Source organism: Marmota flaviventris, chromosome 3, assembly GCF_047511675.1.
Source record: "Marmota flaviventris isolate mMarFla1 chromosome 3, mMarFla1.hap1, whole genome shotgun sequence".
Taxonomy (NCBI): Eukaryota; Metazoa; Chordata; class Mammalia; order Rodentia; family Sciuridae; genus Marmota; species Marmota flaviventris.
This window is the reverse complement of record NC_092500.1, coordinates 27,325,299-27,342,853: the sequence shown is the minus strand read 5'-3', so window position 1 is coordinate 27,342,853 and position 17,555 is coordinate 27,325,299. Positions and strand designations below refer to the sequence as shown.

The 17,555-nt window shown below is 34.9% G+C and overlaps 2 protein-coding genes across 5 annotated transcripts in view; one reads left to right on the top strand and one right to left on the bottom strand.

Annotated features, from left to right (window-relative positions):
- Window positions 1-10,768, top strand: part of LOC114088460 (pleckstrin homology domain-containing family G member 7) — a 46,613-nt gene extending 35,845 nt beyond the window's left edge. For all 4 annotated transcript variants that reach the window (XM_071609649.1, XM_071609650.1, XM_071609648.1 and 1 more), the window contains 4 exons: window positions 242-321; window positions 2,483-2,636; window positions 7,027-7,124; window positions 8,754-10,768. In XM_071609649.1, the coding sequence (XP_071465750.1) occupies window positions 242-321; window positions 2,483-2,636; window positions 7,027-7,124; window positions 8,754-8,861 (440 nt within the window). In that variant the 3' untranslated portion in view covers window positions 8,862-10,768. The remainder of the gene's footprint in view (window positions 1-241; window positions 322-2,482; window positions 2,637-7,026; window positions 7,125-8,753) is intronic.
- Window positions 10,769-10,988: 220 nt separating this feature from the next.
- The window catches only part of Eea1 (early endosome antigen 1), a 139,296-nt gene continuing 132,729 nt past the window's right edge, over window positions 10,989-17,555 (bottom strand). The window contains exons 26-29 of the mRNA XM_027954454.2: window positions 16,622-16,860; window positions 16,112-16,232; window positions 15,361-15,459; window positions 10,989-14,647 (exon numbers count right to left, since the gene is read on the bottom strand). Coding sequence (XP_027810255.2) covers window positions 14,525-14,647; window positions 15,361-15,459; window positions 16,112-16,232; window positions 16,622-16,860 — 582 coding nt within the window. The 3' untranslated portion in view covers window positions 10,989-14,524. The remainder of the gene's footprint in view (window positions 14,648-15,360; window positions 15,460-16,111; window positions 16,233-16,621; window positions 16,861-17,555) is intronic.

The window sequence follows — 17,555 nt, the reverse complement described above, 5'->3', positions numbered from 1 at the left end:
TTCTTGAAATGCATCACAAATACAATGTCCTTAAAGTTGAAAGCTTGAGCTCTAATCAGGTCTTAGGAAGAAATCAATTCAACACTGAGGAAGACAGTTTTCTGATTCACTTGATGGGATCTCCCTGAGTGACCAGCCACCCCTGTTTTGTTTTCTAAGAGATTCTTTGATTTAAAAAAAAAAAAAAGAATTCTACCTACTATTTCAAGTCCCCATTTTAACCTTCTCTTTCTTTTCTCAGAAAGCACAAGATTCCTAGATGTGTATCTGTTCCTCTTTGATGATTTCCTCTTAATTACAAAAACTAAACGCAGCAAAAAGGTAAAACTATTTCTAAATACGTTTCTAAATTAGATAAAAAAAATATTTCAAATAGGCTCTGTTCAAACCATGCAATATTCTTATACATTCAATTGGATCTTTCCTTCTAAAAAATTATATAAGTAATAAGCAAATTGCATTTCTCAAGTTTGTTAAGGGAGATACCCATTTTAGAACAACTTAGTCCGTATACCCTCAAGGTACACAGAAACCATGGGGCCTGACCTGACTAAGCTCAGGAATCCCAAAATTTCTTTGTCTACCTTGGCACTTACAAATTGGCCACCTTGGAGCTGCCAGTGTGGGGACCCTCCACCTGTGTGTGGCCATGTGGCAAAATAGTATCCACCACAAATCATTCTGATTTGAAAGCTCACATTATTCTTGAGAAATGATGTTTGGGAAGATAGACATTAGAAAGAGCTGTGATCTTTCAGTGTCTACCTGAATAAGAACTGCAGAGGCCAAATATGTACAGCTGGTGTTATAGAAAAAAAAATGAGTCACCTAGGGGCTATAAAGAGTAGGGATTTCTCATATTTCTTAAGTATTACTGTTACCATTATTATCACTGATGTTGCTGTTTGTCACTATTAATTAAGTTACTGGTCTGATGGTCCAAAGCCTTTCTTTCTGATCCCTTGTTTCATAGTCTGCTCCCTGAATGGTGAGTGTGAGTGGTCTCAAGAGGGCAGCTCCTCCAAGATTCTCAGACACCTGCCCTCAGGGGGGGTCTAATGTGTTATTTCTCTTGCTTCTTTACCAAATGACTTGCCTCATACAGATAATATCAAGAGAGTAAGCATCTCACATATTTTAATGAACCAAGCTTTTTGATGACAGGTTGGTCAGTTGAGCTAAATAATTCAAAGATCTTAAAGCAATAAAATAGATACCCATTAATCAATCTATGAATAGCTGATGGTTAGCTAGGGAGGGAGTGGGTGTGGGAGAACACTGACAATCAGTGTTTCAGAATTTGTATGGCCTCCTATTTTAAGCTACAGAGATTGGCATATCTGAGCAAATCAAACTCTGAAACATCTCTACCCCCTTCAAAAACCTTAATGCCAGCACTGCTCACCTTCACTTCAAATAGTGGTGCAAAACTGGGCATGGTGGCACAGGCCTATAATCCCAGCAGCTCAGGAGGTTGAGGTAGTGGGATCACAAATTGAAAGCCCACTTCAGCAACTTAACAAGGCTCTGTCTCTAAATAAAATAAGGGATAAGGGTGTGACTCAGTGGTAAGTGCCCCTAGATTCAATCTTTAGTACCAAAAAAAAAAAAAAAAAGTGGTTCAATGATGCAAACCAGAGCACACAAGTTAATGGAGCACCATATTGGTTATATTCAGGCAATATTCTGGGCTCATACTTCACAACTCGATTTAAAAATAAGAAATGCTATCAGTTTATCTTTTTCTCTACTATTCTGTTTACAGTACATGCAAATCACATCCTTTATACTTTTTCAGAATATTCAACATCTTAGATATTGGAAACAATTTTAGTTACTTACAAATTCTAGAACATAGAATCTATTTATGGTTTCATACTATAGCCCACACACAGCATGGCCAACATGAAGATCCCGTTTTCATTCATCTAACTCCACACTAAAGAGAGATTCCAGTGATGTGATGGTGATTAAGGTGTTTCCCAATTATGGATGCCAACCGTTACTTATTTAGGTGATTCAATTTGAGGTCATCTATATTTGCTTTAAATCACTATGCTCGAGGAAATGCTTTTTAGAATCCATTTAAAATAGTAAGATGTTGAGAAATAGTTTCTACAGTAGAAATAAATCTAACCAAACTCTCCTATATACATATATGAATACAACACAGTGAATTTTACCTTCAGTTATATCCATGATACACTAATTTTAAAAACTACAAATAAATAGAAGAAAGGCCATAGAGTAGAGGAAACAGGAGGGGTTGGGGAAGGAGAGGAGGAAGTACTGGGGACTGAATTGAAACCAATTATATTCATGCTTGTATAATTATATTAAAATGAAGCCCAATATTTATATCTAAATGAACAAATAAAAAATAGACTTCTTTCAAAGAATCTATTTGCATCAGGATATCCTTCAGGTATGTGCACCAATATTTGTTTCCCATATAATGCTTTATTTTTCTCTTTAATTTCAGAAACTTGGGAGTGCAGACACTGGTTTGATATGTCCTTCACTTACTCCTGAGCTGCAAACTGTAATAAAAGAGGGTGGCTCCTGTATAGTACTCGATCAGCCCATTCCACTAGATAGATTGGTTGTCAAAAGCATTGATCCGCTCCACGTGTCAGGTACGTGTCTGTTTCCATCATGCAACTCCACTGCTTGCCATCACGGTTTTATATTGGACATTTTCAATAGCTGGACATGAATCTAGTTTAAGTCTTCATAGAAGACATCTGCAGTCTTACGTGGTATATATCACTCTATAAATTGGATATGGTATTCAGTGCTCAAATGACCCAGCTCGGTCATTTGCTCGCTGTGGGATCTTAAATGCTTAAGCCTTGGGTTCCTCTTGACAAAATAGGGATACTGATGTCTACTTCCATGGGTTTGCATGAGCATTAAATAAAATAATGCATGTAATGCTCTAAAAATGATAGCTATTATTAGTATTGTTATCCTATCATCATTATAATGCTATTATTGCTATTGTTCAAGCACTGCTAAACCATGACATGTTATGAAAGTGTAAGACATGTTACTACAAACACTCTATAAAAAGAAATGTCAAAGTGGAATGAAGGGAAGATGGGGCATAAGAATAGGAAAGACAGTAGAATGAACTGGACACAACTTTCCTATGTTCATATATGAATACATGACCAGTGTAACTCCACCACGTTTGACCACAAGAGTGAGATTCTAATTAAATAAGCTATACTTTATCAGAAAGAAATACCTAATACATGTACATATATAAATGTATACATAAATTTCTATATATATTTGCTTCTTGGTCAGGAGGTAATTGGGCATGTATACACACATGTACACACACACATGCATGTCATACATAAGAAATTTATCCTTCTTAAACATTTGTTCAAGCATTTCCTGAGTGTTACCTGAGAGCAACCCACTCAGCAGGTTCTGGAGACACAATGAGCTTGAAGATCTCTCAGAAAAATGAAAGATCTGTAAATCTGTCATGAAAGCCCCAGGACCCTGAGGGACTGGAAGGACATTTTGTCTCCTCCAGGCTGGTTAGGTGGTGGCATGTTCAAAAGGAAGCAAATGGCTACTCTGCCTCAGGTGGAGGCTCCTATACCAGCTGAGGCCAGGCAGGTAAGGACTACCTTCATGTCCCATGGGAGTAGCAGGAAGCAATTTCCCCAGTCCTAGCTCAGTGGCTAGCATAGGACCAACCCATACATAGTAGAACAGCCTTATAGGGAATGAATGAATGGATGGATGGATGAATGAATGAATAGCCAACATTGATGTAGTTATGTTATTTAAATATATTTAACTAATTTCCACATACTAACTTATGAATGGACGCAATATCTCTCTCTCTCTCCCCAGGAGCAAAAGGGCTCTTCCAAGGGAAGCTTGGACCCAGAAACAGAGCTTCTATCCCCTATATTTTTGCTTTCAAAAAGACTTGTTGAAAGGTGGCATTGGGGTGCTGGGGTTGTGGCTCAGTGGTAGAGTGCTCGCCTAGCATGCACAAGGCACTGAGTTTGATCCTCACCACCACATAAATGTAAAATAAAGATATTGTGTCCACCTGAAACTAAAAAATAAATATTAAGAAAAAGAAAGGTGACATGGGCAAGTCAGAAGGCCTTTTATGTTTAATTTTGATGGAACAAATCATGGTTTATATAGGCTGTATTAGTCAGCTTTTTATCACTATAACAAAATTCCCAGAATACCTGACTTATAAAGAGAAAGGACATCTGGGCGCGGTGGCACATGCCTGTAATCCCAGTGGCTTGGGAGGCTGAGACACAAGGATCGTGAGTTCAAACCCAGCCTTAGCAAAAGCAAGGCGCTAAGCAACTCAGTGAGGCCCTGTCTCTAAATAAAATACAAAATAAGGCTGGGGATGTGGCTCAGTGATCAAGTACCCTGAGTTCAATCTCCAGTATCATCCCACCACCACCGAAATAAAAGAGAAAGGACATATTTTGACTCACAGTTTCGGAGAGGCCAGCCTGTGATTAGTGAGCCCCATTGCTTTAAGCTTGTGATGGGAACACATGGCAGAGCACACGACCCACCTCAAGTCAAAAGCAGAGAATAAGATAAGGGTCCCATGATCCTCTTTGAGGACACACCCTAATGACTTAAAAAGCTCCTACCAAGCCCACCTCCTAAAGGTTCAACCACCTCCCACTAGAACCACAGTCCTGAGGACCAAGCCTTTAACACCTGGGACTTGGGGAGACATTGGACATCCAAACACAGCATAAGCCAATTTTGAATAAGCCACAGTAGCTTAAGAGCGACCCCCAAAGGAGGATTTTGCCTGACACAGGCAAAGTCTGCCTCCAGTGTGAGCCTCCTCCCTGCTTAAGGAATGACCAAGTCGTGCAGGTGAGGCAGGGATTCAGCATGTAGGGCCAGAAACCACTTCCATCTTCTGCCTGTTTATTTTTTTCACAAGGGAAACAATATCACAGAGGGCCTCTGTGCTAGTTTATTCTCTTACTCCAGTGGCTATGTAAGATTCTGGCATCTTACATGGAGGAAGATGTACTAACTCCCTTCAAGAAAGCGGAAGCAGTTTAGCAGAGGGATCAGCTAAGTCAGGGACATGCCAGATTTAAGAACTAAACTTTATGGGAACTCTGACATCACTAGATTATGTTGGAAGATACGTGGTTTTCATTCTCTGAAACTTTTCTAAAAATAAATGAAAGTAAATATCTTTTTTTAAAAAAACTATACTTCCACCTGTTTTATTTTCTAATTTGTTAACTAGTATGTCTTGCTTTCTTTTTTTATGTTTTTGTTGTTCTTCTGGGTCTATTGTTTTGACTGTTGAAATATAGTTTATGAGCTAGAGTGGGAAAGATAAGTGGGTACAAGAAAAAGAGACTGGGCACTGGAGTGAGTGACTAACTCCAAACTTCAGGGACACCACACACAGCTTTGAGAACTGAGAAAAATTGATTTGCATCAGCTTCTTGCTTCCTCATTTTTTTGAAGTGGGAACGAGTTGTCCTAATCTTATGTAGTTGTTGTGGGGTTTAAATGACACAAAACAGATGGGGTGGAGAACCTAACATGGGGCCTAAACAATGTTATTAGGCTTTGTATTAATATGCTCGGAAAAGAAGTTATTCCCACTCATATCTTTTTGTACTTCACAGGCCTAGCCAGGACCCTTATCCCCATATTATAATCCAAACTGATGAGTTCCAAGCAGTTAAAATTTTTGAGGAAAACAGATTCCAAACGCCAGCCAAGAGCAACAGTATAATCTCTTAAGGGCTCACTTGCTACAGGGAATTTATAAGAAGAAAAATCAGGGAGTAAAACAAACCCAGCCAGTTCTTTTTTCCAGAAAGCCTTTTTACTAGATATAAGTGTTCTTATTCCAGAGAAACTGGGCAAGATTCTATGACCTGACTTAGCAGACTTTCCTACAGAATTTAGAAATTATGAATTTTTTTTGTGGACTATTATGAGAATAACCTGTGATACTGAAATGGTTCTTGCAGTTAAGAAAACAAGTCTGCGTCACTTTGAATCTGAAATGAAGCTCCATCTGCCTCAGATCAATCTGACTTAAACTCAAAAACTTCAGCAAGTAACAATGACACTGAAGGAGTGTCAGGAATAAATGTCACTTGCTCTTTCTTCTTCCTGAAGTACTTTATGTGACCAGGAGACAGCCCCGACTTGTTTTTTTTTTTTTTTTGGTTTTTGGTTTGTTTCTGAACACTAACAACTGTAGAAAGAATGTATAAGCTGCAGAATTCTACTCCCTATGTTGTATTATTAATAATTCAAGAAGAGCCTTCCATTTTCAGAGTCCCTGCTGTTAAAAAAAGGAAAGTGCTCTTCCAGTACCTCCTGTCTTTTTTTTTTTTTTTTTTTTTAAGACAGAAAATGACAGGACAGTTTCTTTTGCAAACACAGAAACTATGCATTCCTTTTTGTTCCATTTCACATTTCATGTAATTTGGTGGATATTGCATCATTTGAAACAGGTTTTTTTTTTTTTTGGCTTTTCTTGGTCTGTTGGGAAACATTCAGGTATTTTGCATTTTTGTCCCATCTTAATTTGATTGTAAGCTTTGTTTTGATGTGACTTCCCTTTAAATACAAAAACGAGCATTTAAAAAGGAGGGACGGGGACAAAAAATATCTATTGTTTTTCATATTTTTATTATCTACACCTTTACATACACACAACCTGCTTAACTGTTCTCAGCTTCTATGGGGAGCCTGTTGTCTGTCACTTAAGACATAGTTGCATTTCCTCAACTCCCAGAAGCCATTAGCTGAGGAAAACAGGGTTTTCTTATTAAAGTGGGCTCTATTTGGACATAGTGGGGTCTTGGCCTTGGAATCAGATATTTTTTCCATAATAATCTACATAAATAAAACTCCACCATCATTAAAGCAAAAACACACCAAAGTAAAAGACAAACTCCAGGTTTCTGTTCAGATTTCATATTAAATGATTTGGCTTTTTGTCTTTTTAATATCTCTTTCTAGTCTTTGGGCTGAGAAATGCTTTCCTTATACAACATGAAAACAGATATCGACAGTGTATAGCAGCATTCTTATTACAAGCCCAAACGGAAGACATCAAAGTATGTATTTTAACTGTGTGTGTTTTTGCTTCTTCAGAGTTTACATAAGGCAAACCCTTCAAGCCTCCTAAGTAGAGGTGAATTAGAAATTCCTTCCCTTTCCATCTTCCGTGCAATTCCCCTCCTCTCTCCCATTCCCTCCCACCTCTCGTCCCTGTTTAATGGTAGTCTTCTTCTCATGCTCTTCCTCCCTGACCCTCATTGTTATACAAAATTACATATAAGATGGTGTGAGGGGAAAGGAAAAAAAAAAAAAGAGAGAGAGAGAGAAATGTGTTACAGTAGATGGGGTAGAGAGAGGGGATGGGAGGGGAGGTGAGGGGGTATAGGAAGAGGATAGGAAGGGCAGCAGAATACAACAGACACTAGTATGGCAGAATGTATAAACGTGGCTGTATAACCAATGTGATCCTGCAATCTGTACACATGGAAAAATAAGAATTCATACCCCATTTGAATCAAATGTATGATATACGATGTCAAGATTATTGTAATATTTTTAGCAACTAATAAAAAATTAATTAATTAATTAAAAGAAAAAAGAAATTCTTTCCCCTGCTTTGGGAAGACAGTTTTGGGAGGAGGGAAGGGAGACATCTAGTCCTTATGCTCAGAAACCTCAGCATTGACACTTTGCTCACATGGGAAGGGCAGAGCTGACAAAGCCTCTTGCTTTCTCTGCTGCAAAGTCAATAGATGACTCTGAGTTCTGCACTTTCTTTAGGAAATGGGGGAAGGATTGCTTCACATTGCGTTAACTTTTGGCAGCAGGGTACCAGGAATTGAACTCAGGGTCACTCAATCACATCCCCAGCCTTTTTTTGTATTTTATTTGGAGACAGGGTCTCACTGAGTTGCTTAGGGCCTCGCTGTTGCTGAGGCTGGCTTTGAACTCGCAATCCTTCAGCCTTCCAAGCTGCTGGGATTACAGGCGTGCGCCTCTGCCCCCAGCCACATTATTAACTTTTAATATGCTCCAATCAATTTCCAAAGTGCAAACAATGTGATGTCAGCTTAAGTGAGGGCCCAATGCAATAATTAGCTATGTCAAGTTCATTCTTCAACCTTTGAAAATGTGCTATTGTTTTTATAGCTATGAGTTGAAAGAGAAACTGCCTGACTTTGGCTTCTTTCTAAGTTCCTACTCTTGTCTTTCCCCTTGTAGACTTCCATTAAAACAACAATGTGGCCAGACCATAAATGCAACATTTCTTTATTCTTAAAGAACTCAATTTTCTGGATTTAGCTCCCTTAGAGTCTGGTTTTCAAATTATACCACTGGTTAAGAACCTCAGTTTCTTAATGGGAAGTCAAGAAAATCAACTTCCAAACTATTTTTATTCTCAGTACTCATTTTTCTAATTAGTCATCATTGACGATTATGGTTCCTTGATTACTCATGACTATTTATCCAACTTGCACACCATATTCATTTAAGCCATTTGCATTTTTCTATATGATTAGAGGTATTTAGAGGTAAGAAAGAAAATGAAAAACGTATGCAAATGTTTTGTTAGTCTTCAGTTTTAAAAATCAAGCCAATAAATATAATGGAAAATACGAATCCACACATGGTGAGAAATGATCTGTTTAGCATTCTAATCTAGGTGTGTTTTTCTTTTTTCACAGAAAACATGGATGACACAAATAACAGCAGCTATCTCTTGCTTCACCAAGAGTCAGGAAACCAAGAAAATAGCATTAATCAAACTAACTGCAGAATCCTCTGAAATTTAGGGACCTAAACAAGTGGCAAACTTTATTAGAGTTTAGGGCTTTAAGTATTCTTTCATTCAATCTTTTGGTAACACTTAACCTAGTAATGAAGTAGAAGGAAATGTGCATTCATTCTAAAGGTGTTCCAAGATTTGAAAATTTGAGCTAGGAAAGTCCTTAGTATAGAGGAATAATGACTGCAAGAAATTTGAACTCTGAGGAACTTCTTAACAGCAACATATTGATATTCAGACTATCTTCTAATATTTAAGTCAGATTTGTAGGAAGCATGAGTTAAGAATGGTGCTATTGAAATTGATAAAGAATGAATGGTCAGATAAATGGAATATCAGAAAGAAAACAAGGTCCACTGCTTGTGTCCAGTATGAATTCTGGCATTTTATTTATCTATTAAGTAATGAAACCAATTTTCCTATATCGCTTGTGAGTGAGTCTTACTGCTTCAGAGTCTTACCTCAAGCACAATGATAATTTTTGATACAAAGTTTGCCCTTTTAATATATTCAGAAATAAATAAGTTCTATATTTTAACAGCAGTTTTTAAATTCCTTTTCTCTACCGGTCAGTTTACTCATCTTAGGTGTATTCATATTACGCTAACTTGGACAGGAAAAAAAACCCAAAGATCGAATTCCATTATTTTATTTTAAAAAAGAAAAACAAATCTCTCTTCTATATCCACCAACTAAAATTTTAATATGGAAGACGTTCATAGAAATAGTTAGTATCTTTGTTTTTTTGAAGAATGGTGGTTATGTATGAAAAAAATTTCTGGATTTGTGTGGTATGTGTACGTGTGCATGTTAATACAGTATAGTCAATTTATTCAACAGAACTTAGAACTTTTCAAATTTTTTATCAGAAAAATCAACGTGAACTATTATCATGGTGGGTTATACCATTAACTGAATTTAAGGAAACCTGTTTTTAGGGTCAGATAGCATCATATGGAAGTCCACAAACTTCCATCTCAGGCATGGTGCCTTTTGCAATTTCCAAAGTGGAAAAACACATTTATCAAATTTTGCTTCCAGAAAACTGAAAACTTAACTGTTTTATTAAAGCTGAAGAACAAAATAGAGAGGAGGATGTTTGCAGAAGTCACATGCACAGTGATTATTTGAAGAAGCCACAGATGTCACCATGCAAACACGGTAGTGTGAGCAAGCACAGCAGACAAGCTCTTGTGCAAAAGCCACGCACTATTGGAATGAGATTCATGGTCTCTATAGTAGTGTCAGGCATTTGTTAGGAATAAGTGAAAATAAAAGGAATATCTGGAAAGTGGTAACTCTTGTTCATATAGCTTAATATTTATAAATGAGAAGAGGACAAGGCAAAGAAAAGGAGAACAGATTTCAAATGAGTTCCAAGAGATGGTATCTGGGTGGGATTAAAAGCAATTATGTCCAGGAGAAGACAATATAGGTTTATGCAAGAAAAGATTTATGAAGAAATTTATGGCTAAAATAAATATTTTTAGTAAAAAAAATAATGATCATCTTGCAAGGAATTTTTACTATTTTTGTTATAAACCTCCCAAAGAGGAAAGCAATGTATTAGGACTAGGCAATCGCTCAAGATTCCTCCAGTCCCTTGATTCCAATAAAGAATAAGACAGGGGGAAAAAAAGTTATATTGAGTCTTCAAAAAAGTATCTTTAAATGGTCACCTGGGTATTAAAATTACACACACAATAAAAGGGAGATTAATTTTATATTTTTGATATTTTTTTCATTTTGTTAATTCTCCACAACATGGAAAAGAGTGAAAAGGAAATGTCTCAAGCAAAATGGCATTTAATTTCTCTTGAGATCAGGAACTTAATTACTATCCTAAGTTGAATGACATTAAAACATTATCACTGTATATATCCAAGTGCAGAGTACTAATAGTCTGTAAATAAACTGATGCAAAATGGTTAATATTTTGTTCTCTTTTGTTATTTTGGTACTAGGGATTGAACCCAGGGGTGCTCAACCACTGAGCCACATCCCCAGCCCTTTTAAAATACTTTTAGAGACAGGGTCTCACCAAGTTGCTTAGGCCCTCACTAAGTTGCTGAGATTGGCTTTGTATATCTTGTTCTCTTTTTTAAAACAGATGAAATAATTTATAGTCATAGAATACGTCTATTAGAAAGAAATGTTTTTTAATATCATCTTTAACATATTAAAAAAAGACAAAAGCAATAATCCAGCAAGGATCCTTCCATTGGTCTTTATACAGATTTAAATGTTGTGATGTGGTTTACCAGTTATATTTATAATTAATAACCCGAATCACTGAGGTTAGAAATTACAGTATTTACTGAGCTAAACTCTCTCACAAAATAAGGCACAACTACATGATCACAAGTAGTAAATACAACACAAATAATGGACCCAAAAACTAAATGAGAAAATATTCATGCAAAGGTATGTACAGAAGCTATGAATATATGATCCAGTCCAAGGAAGTACAGAATGTCTTACACACGACTACATCATGTTACAATAAGTTCATTACTTCTACATGGAAAGAACTTAAGTGATTTCCAATTCTATTTTATACAATTTTACATAAATTTAGTAAGTTTATGCACAATATTCACATCTGCAACAATAACAAATTGATCATTAAAATTCAGGCATAGGGCAATTAAGACACGGTAATGTGTGGCACATTATAATTACAGACTGTCATTCATCAGGCTCGTGTCTAAGAATACTAACTCGATGGCACATTTAAATCATATGGATCAAATCATCCATGGTTTTATAGCCAAAGTGCATTAAAAAAAATTCTATCATCAAACAGGTCATGAATATCAAAATATATGATCATAATTTGCTCTCCATTTAAAAGCTAAACATTTTTAAGCAAGTGCAAGATTAAAAAAAGTGACTTTAAAGATCCCAAAACTATATAAAATAATCATAAAGACTTTTTAAGAGAGATGGGAAAATAACAAATTTGGCAGTTACTATTTAAAAACATTACTGTACGGAAACTACTAAACTAGCTAATTCCACTTTAAGAGGTAGTTGAACAAAATGTTTATTTGTACACTGTATTGAGGTTTTTATGTTTTTTCCCCCTCTTTTTTCCTTCAAAATTAACAAATCCTATACCAGCAACTTTGCCTTCTTTCTATTAAAAGAATTCTGTCAGTATAATTTATTACACACTAAGCCAGCAAGACTTGATTTTAACTCACAATTCTGTGGTTTGCAATTTACTAACACTCGATGCCAACATGTTTGGCATTAGAACCAAGAAATGAGACCCTGCATTTGCCAGCTCCAATGTACTGAAAAAATAATAGTACCAGCAAACATCTAAAATGTATATAGCCAACAAGAACTCAGAAAAGGACTTTTTAATTAAAAGGGGGGAAAAACCCTTTTTATTTCCAAAACACATTAAACTGCTGAGTTAATAGCAAGAATGTTTGGTTTCATTTATATTATCAGCATAATAGCCTAAATAGGTAAATTATTGAGACCTATCAAATGAGATTAATTAGAAAAAAAAAACAGAAAAGTCACTCAAACACACATTGTTTTATTTGCTGTCCCTACAATTGTGAATATGTGTGGGTGAGTGGGGGTGGAAGACCCAGAGAAGTCTGTAGTGTGTCCAATTTGATGAAGTTGACATTCTAATCCAGCACTCTCATTCATAAAGTTTTACTATCTTAAAAAAAAAATTTATGAAGTTTTATTATCTTAAAACAACTACAAAACAAACAATTCACAACAGTATTGTGAATATCTGTTTTTCCAACATATACAGTGTTACTTACATGTAAATGTATAGAATTAAGATAATTTTGAAAGAATTTATTAGTATTTAAAATGCATAAGTCATTCAGTTTATATTATCCCAACTATTATTTTTCATAAAGAACCATAGTATTTATTTCTTCATTATAGATGCTCAAGGATATGTTTATACAAGTTCATGGATTTAACCAATGTCCTTAATAGCTAGCTACTGGCTGACAACAGGATTTCTATAAATTCTTTTTAGTAATTAAATGAATATGTGACAATCTCTTTATTTATATATGTGTAGGTATGACATAAACATAATTTCATTTCAGAATGATATTTGAAAGCAAGTGCATCTTATAAATTATTTGTGGTAAATGAAATATTAACTCTCATCCTTAGCTGTTACAGTTATTAAATGATTCCAACTGAATGAATTTTATGACTCTACATTTCTTCTCTAGAAAGATAATTAATAAACTAATATTTGTGACTTCAGTCTTCAGATGCTTTCCAGTTTTCTAAATTAACAAGACAATGACAAAATAAAGTTCAATTCCATTGTTCAGCATACAGAGGGTTAATTCTTAGTTACCCTTAAAGTGTGTGGTAATTCTGTTTCACTTGTTATCATATAAATATATTTGTTTTAGGTGATACTCTATTCTCTAGCTGTTACTTAGAGGTAATTTCCAAGCATTATTTTTTCAAAGTTAAAAAGATTTCCAAGTTAATATAGGTCCCAATTCAAAAGCATTTCAAGTAAATTTTACAACTTTTAAAAATTCTTCCTTTAGGTAAGAAGAAAATGTGAAGTAGAATATTTAATACTTTCTTATCATTTTGTATTTTGTTTTCATGGCAAAGACCATAGCAATACCATTTTCTAGCTTTAAGATGCAAAATTATAAAACAATTACAGTGACATTGGGCTATGCTTGGGAAGATAAAATCAAATAAAGGAAAAAAATTAGATCTATTAAAAAGTAAACTCAGACTCCTAAAGATGTTAGAGAGACAAAATGAAGGTATAACATGAAAGCTAACCTCAGAAGACTTCCCACTTACGAGAAAATTAGAATAGGACCATGATACAATTTCTATTATTCATCTTTCAACTGATGGTGAAGGTGAGAAGCTTTATAGGATTTTTAATGAAAAATATTGGGAGTTTAAAAATAAAAAAGAAAAAGAAAATTTAACCCTAATCTTCTAAATACTATCCCAGGATTACCATAAAGTAAGCAAATTGATTTTATAGAGGTTTTCATAAAATCTACTAAAGAGAATTTAATCCACATCATTAGGACAAAAACTATGTTTGAATTCATGGTTAGTACATATTTTAACACAAACTGTATTTAAAACACCCAAGTAGTAAATTTATAACATAACAACAAAACTGAGCTACAGACCTATATATAAATGATAAAGATAGAAAGTTTTATAATTCTGTGCATGATTCCACAAAGAGAATGTTTAAAACAATAGTGTGCTGTTGTGCAACAAAAACAAATGATAACATGATCCATGTACATCTTTGTACATATAATTTGGGAGAAAGAACCTATGGAATTGTACTCATTGTTTGTGAACAATGAAATTATATTTAAAAAAATACATTGCTATTTTCTGTCCAAAGTTTATTTACATTTCATTGGCTAATTCTAAACTTGGCATGAAAGCTATTCCAGGGGTTAAATGGAAAAAATAATGAAAGATGAACTCAAGTCTCACAAAAATAGAAGAGTTTTTGTTGATATCGATAACGTTCCAAAATATACGGATTCTAATTTGGTCTAGTATTGCAACCAGAATCCAAATCAAAGAGTAGTCCAAGACCTCTATTAAGCACATTTATTAAAAATCTAATGTTAGTGTGATATTACTCTGGAGTTGTGATGACTGTTAGCCTTGTAAGTCATTGAAACATGCATCGCAGACGCGAACAGGCTTCTTGGAAGAGGGAGTTAAGGCGTTTTTGGCTGAACATTCAGCACAGAAGATATTTCCACACTGACGACAGTGATGCTGTAAATGATAAAAATTAAACAATTTCAAGCACAAACACTATAACAAAAGCATTATAAAACTACAGTAGTATAGTCACAGACTACACTGTAAAGGTATACTAATTTTCCAGTGATTATCCTATTACTTAATGAAAGAATATTTCAACATGTTAATTTAACCCCTTTGTTACATTAAAGTGAAGACTTTCTTATTTATTAAACACTATATAAACATTTTATGCCTGTTTTTATCATAAAATTTTCAAAAGAACTCTAAAAAGCATATTTTAAGTGTGAAAACACACATATCGAACAAAAAACTATATCTGTTTGCCAAATGTTTCAGAAATACTGTCTTCAATTGGAATTTACACATAATTATTTAAACAGTACTATTTCAAATATGTATCTTTACATCTCTCTGCTTTTTCTTCCTTTAAAAGAACCCATTGATGACTAAACCTCATGAGTTCAACACTGGTGCACTGGATCCGAAAATGTCCCATAGAATAACTCAGTAGGAAAACGATGACTGAATTTAAAACTAAAATTCAAACACAGGCTAACCAGAAACTAGACTACATGAAATTTAATTATTCTATGTAGTTATAAAGTTTACCAACAAATGGAATTTTTAAAAAATTCATTAAATGCAGAACTATTTTGATGATTAAAATACTATCAGTGAGAAATGAGATCCAGAAATGTAGCTCCAGGAATCAACTCACTCACCCGTCTCACTGTGACCGAGAAGCCTTTCCCACAGGCCATACAGTTCTGTACTTCATTGTCCTCAGCCCACTTTCTATTCAACGCTTGTGTATGTTTGATCTGTTTTTTTTTAAAAAAAGTTCCAATGTATTATGATATTGAATATTATAAAGAATGATAAATTATTTCTAATATGGTACCAGATATGTACAAAATTTTGGCTGTCTACAACATGGAATAAAATTTTAAAAATTAAAAATATTTTGTTCAACTTTCATTTGTCAAAAAAAAATCTGAATGAAAATAAAATTAAAATTTATTCCTCAGAGGCACTGATAATTAGCCTAACTCTAATGATCAATCCTTTCTAGGGATTCTAAGAACATACTTACATCACTTTTTTAACACATACTGATTTTTCCATTCTTGGGTATTCTTGAATTTTGTTAATTCTTTCCCTGTACTGACAATTCATGAATGACATGGTTCTCAAACTAATCTCTGAGATCTCTGAAGACGTCCTTTATCATAAAGTAAGCAAATTTATATTTAATAACCTATAAAACCTATAATATCACTGTACAGACAGTAGCTATTTGAAAAAATTTATTAAACATGAGTTCTGTTTTGTTTTGTTTTTTTTCCAGTGCTGGGATCTAACCCAGGGCATATGCTAGGTAAGCACTCCTGTATTGAGCCATACCCCAGCCCTGCTTTACATTAAAAGGTCAATTCTAGTCTGAGAAACTGCCTCACATCTCAAGTAACTTACCTGAAGGGACTGGTTTTCTCTGCCCAGCTCCTGCACTGCTGCAGTTGTATTATCCAGCTTTCTTTGCAATTCTAGGACTTTGGTCTGAAGCTTTTCTATTTCACCTTCTCCTTTAAGACATCTGGAACAGATAGAAAAGAGAGAATTAATTAAAAAAAAAAAATCATGATGAGCTAGGGCTGTGGCTCAATGGTGGAGCACTTGCCTAGCACATGTGAGGCGCTGGGTTCAATCCTTAGCACCACATAAAAAATAAAAAACCGAGGCAAATTAAAAAAATCACGAAAGAATCTTTCTAGAATATAGGCCATGGACTAGTTAGTAATTTTAAATATAAACACATTCATTTCAATTATTTGATTGTTCTAAGGATCAGTCTTTTAAATGTCTACTTAAATACCTGTAGGCCTTAACATACTTTTCTTAATTCTTGTATTCTAAAAATGTGGACTGTAACAATCTTTTAATTACCTACAATGGAAATGAACTACTTTAGTTAACATCAATTACCTTTCTAGCAGTGCTCTCCTTTCGTCTTGATTATTCTGAACCGTGGCTTCTAAGACTGCAATCTCACCACGTAAGTCGTCAGTCTGTTTCTCTAGCTCACTAACTCTCCGTTGACTAGACTGCCACTCCTTCTTTACAGTGCCCAAATTCTCATTCAATGCTGTAATCTGCATGGTAAGTTTAGCCTCATTTTCTTCATGTTTCTTCATTCCCACTTCCTTTTCTTTTATTTCAGAATGCTGAGAAAAGAAAAAAAAAAAATGTGTGTGTGTGGGGGGGACTATTACAAAATTAATTTATTAAATTAAAAATATTGGCAATATAAATAATATTGCTGCTTTAGGAAAGGAGGTAAGAGAATATATTTCACTAGACACAAATAAAACTTATTCTGCAAACATCTGTATAAGTTGAATGGGTTCAAATGCTATAATCCTGAAATGATGGGGAGCAGGCCTCTCATAAGGTCCAGGTTAAATGACACGACTTGAAAGTCTTATTTTTTCTACCAGAGCAGGGGAAGACACACATGGTAGGAACAGCATGATGCCCTAGAGATAAAGCTGGCACTTCCTTAGGTCACTCAATGTATCCTTTAGTCTCTATCAACCTGCCAAAAACCACAATACAAGCCCTTCAAGTCACTCTTTGAACTTAAAATTCCAACTCTTCATCTAGAATATTCAGCAGTCAAGTTATCTAGGGATATTGAGTTAATTCAATAAAGGAAAGCCAGATGCTTCCCATTTGGCATGTACAGCTCAGGGAAGGAAAAGCTGACTTTGTTCATCCTAATTCCAAACTGAAGTTTCCAATTCCCCTTATCAACATTCACTTTGACAAAACAAATTTCACATGAGTAGCTTTCACCCCATTTACCTCAATATATAAGTTTGTGGGTTTAAGTGTTTCAAACATTTCTGGAACAAAAAAA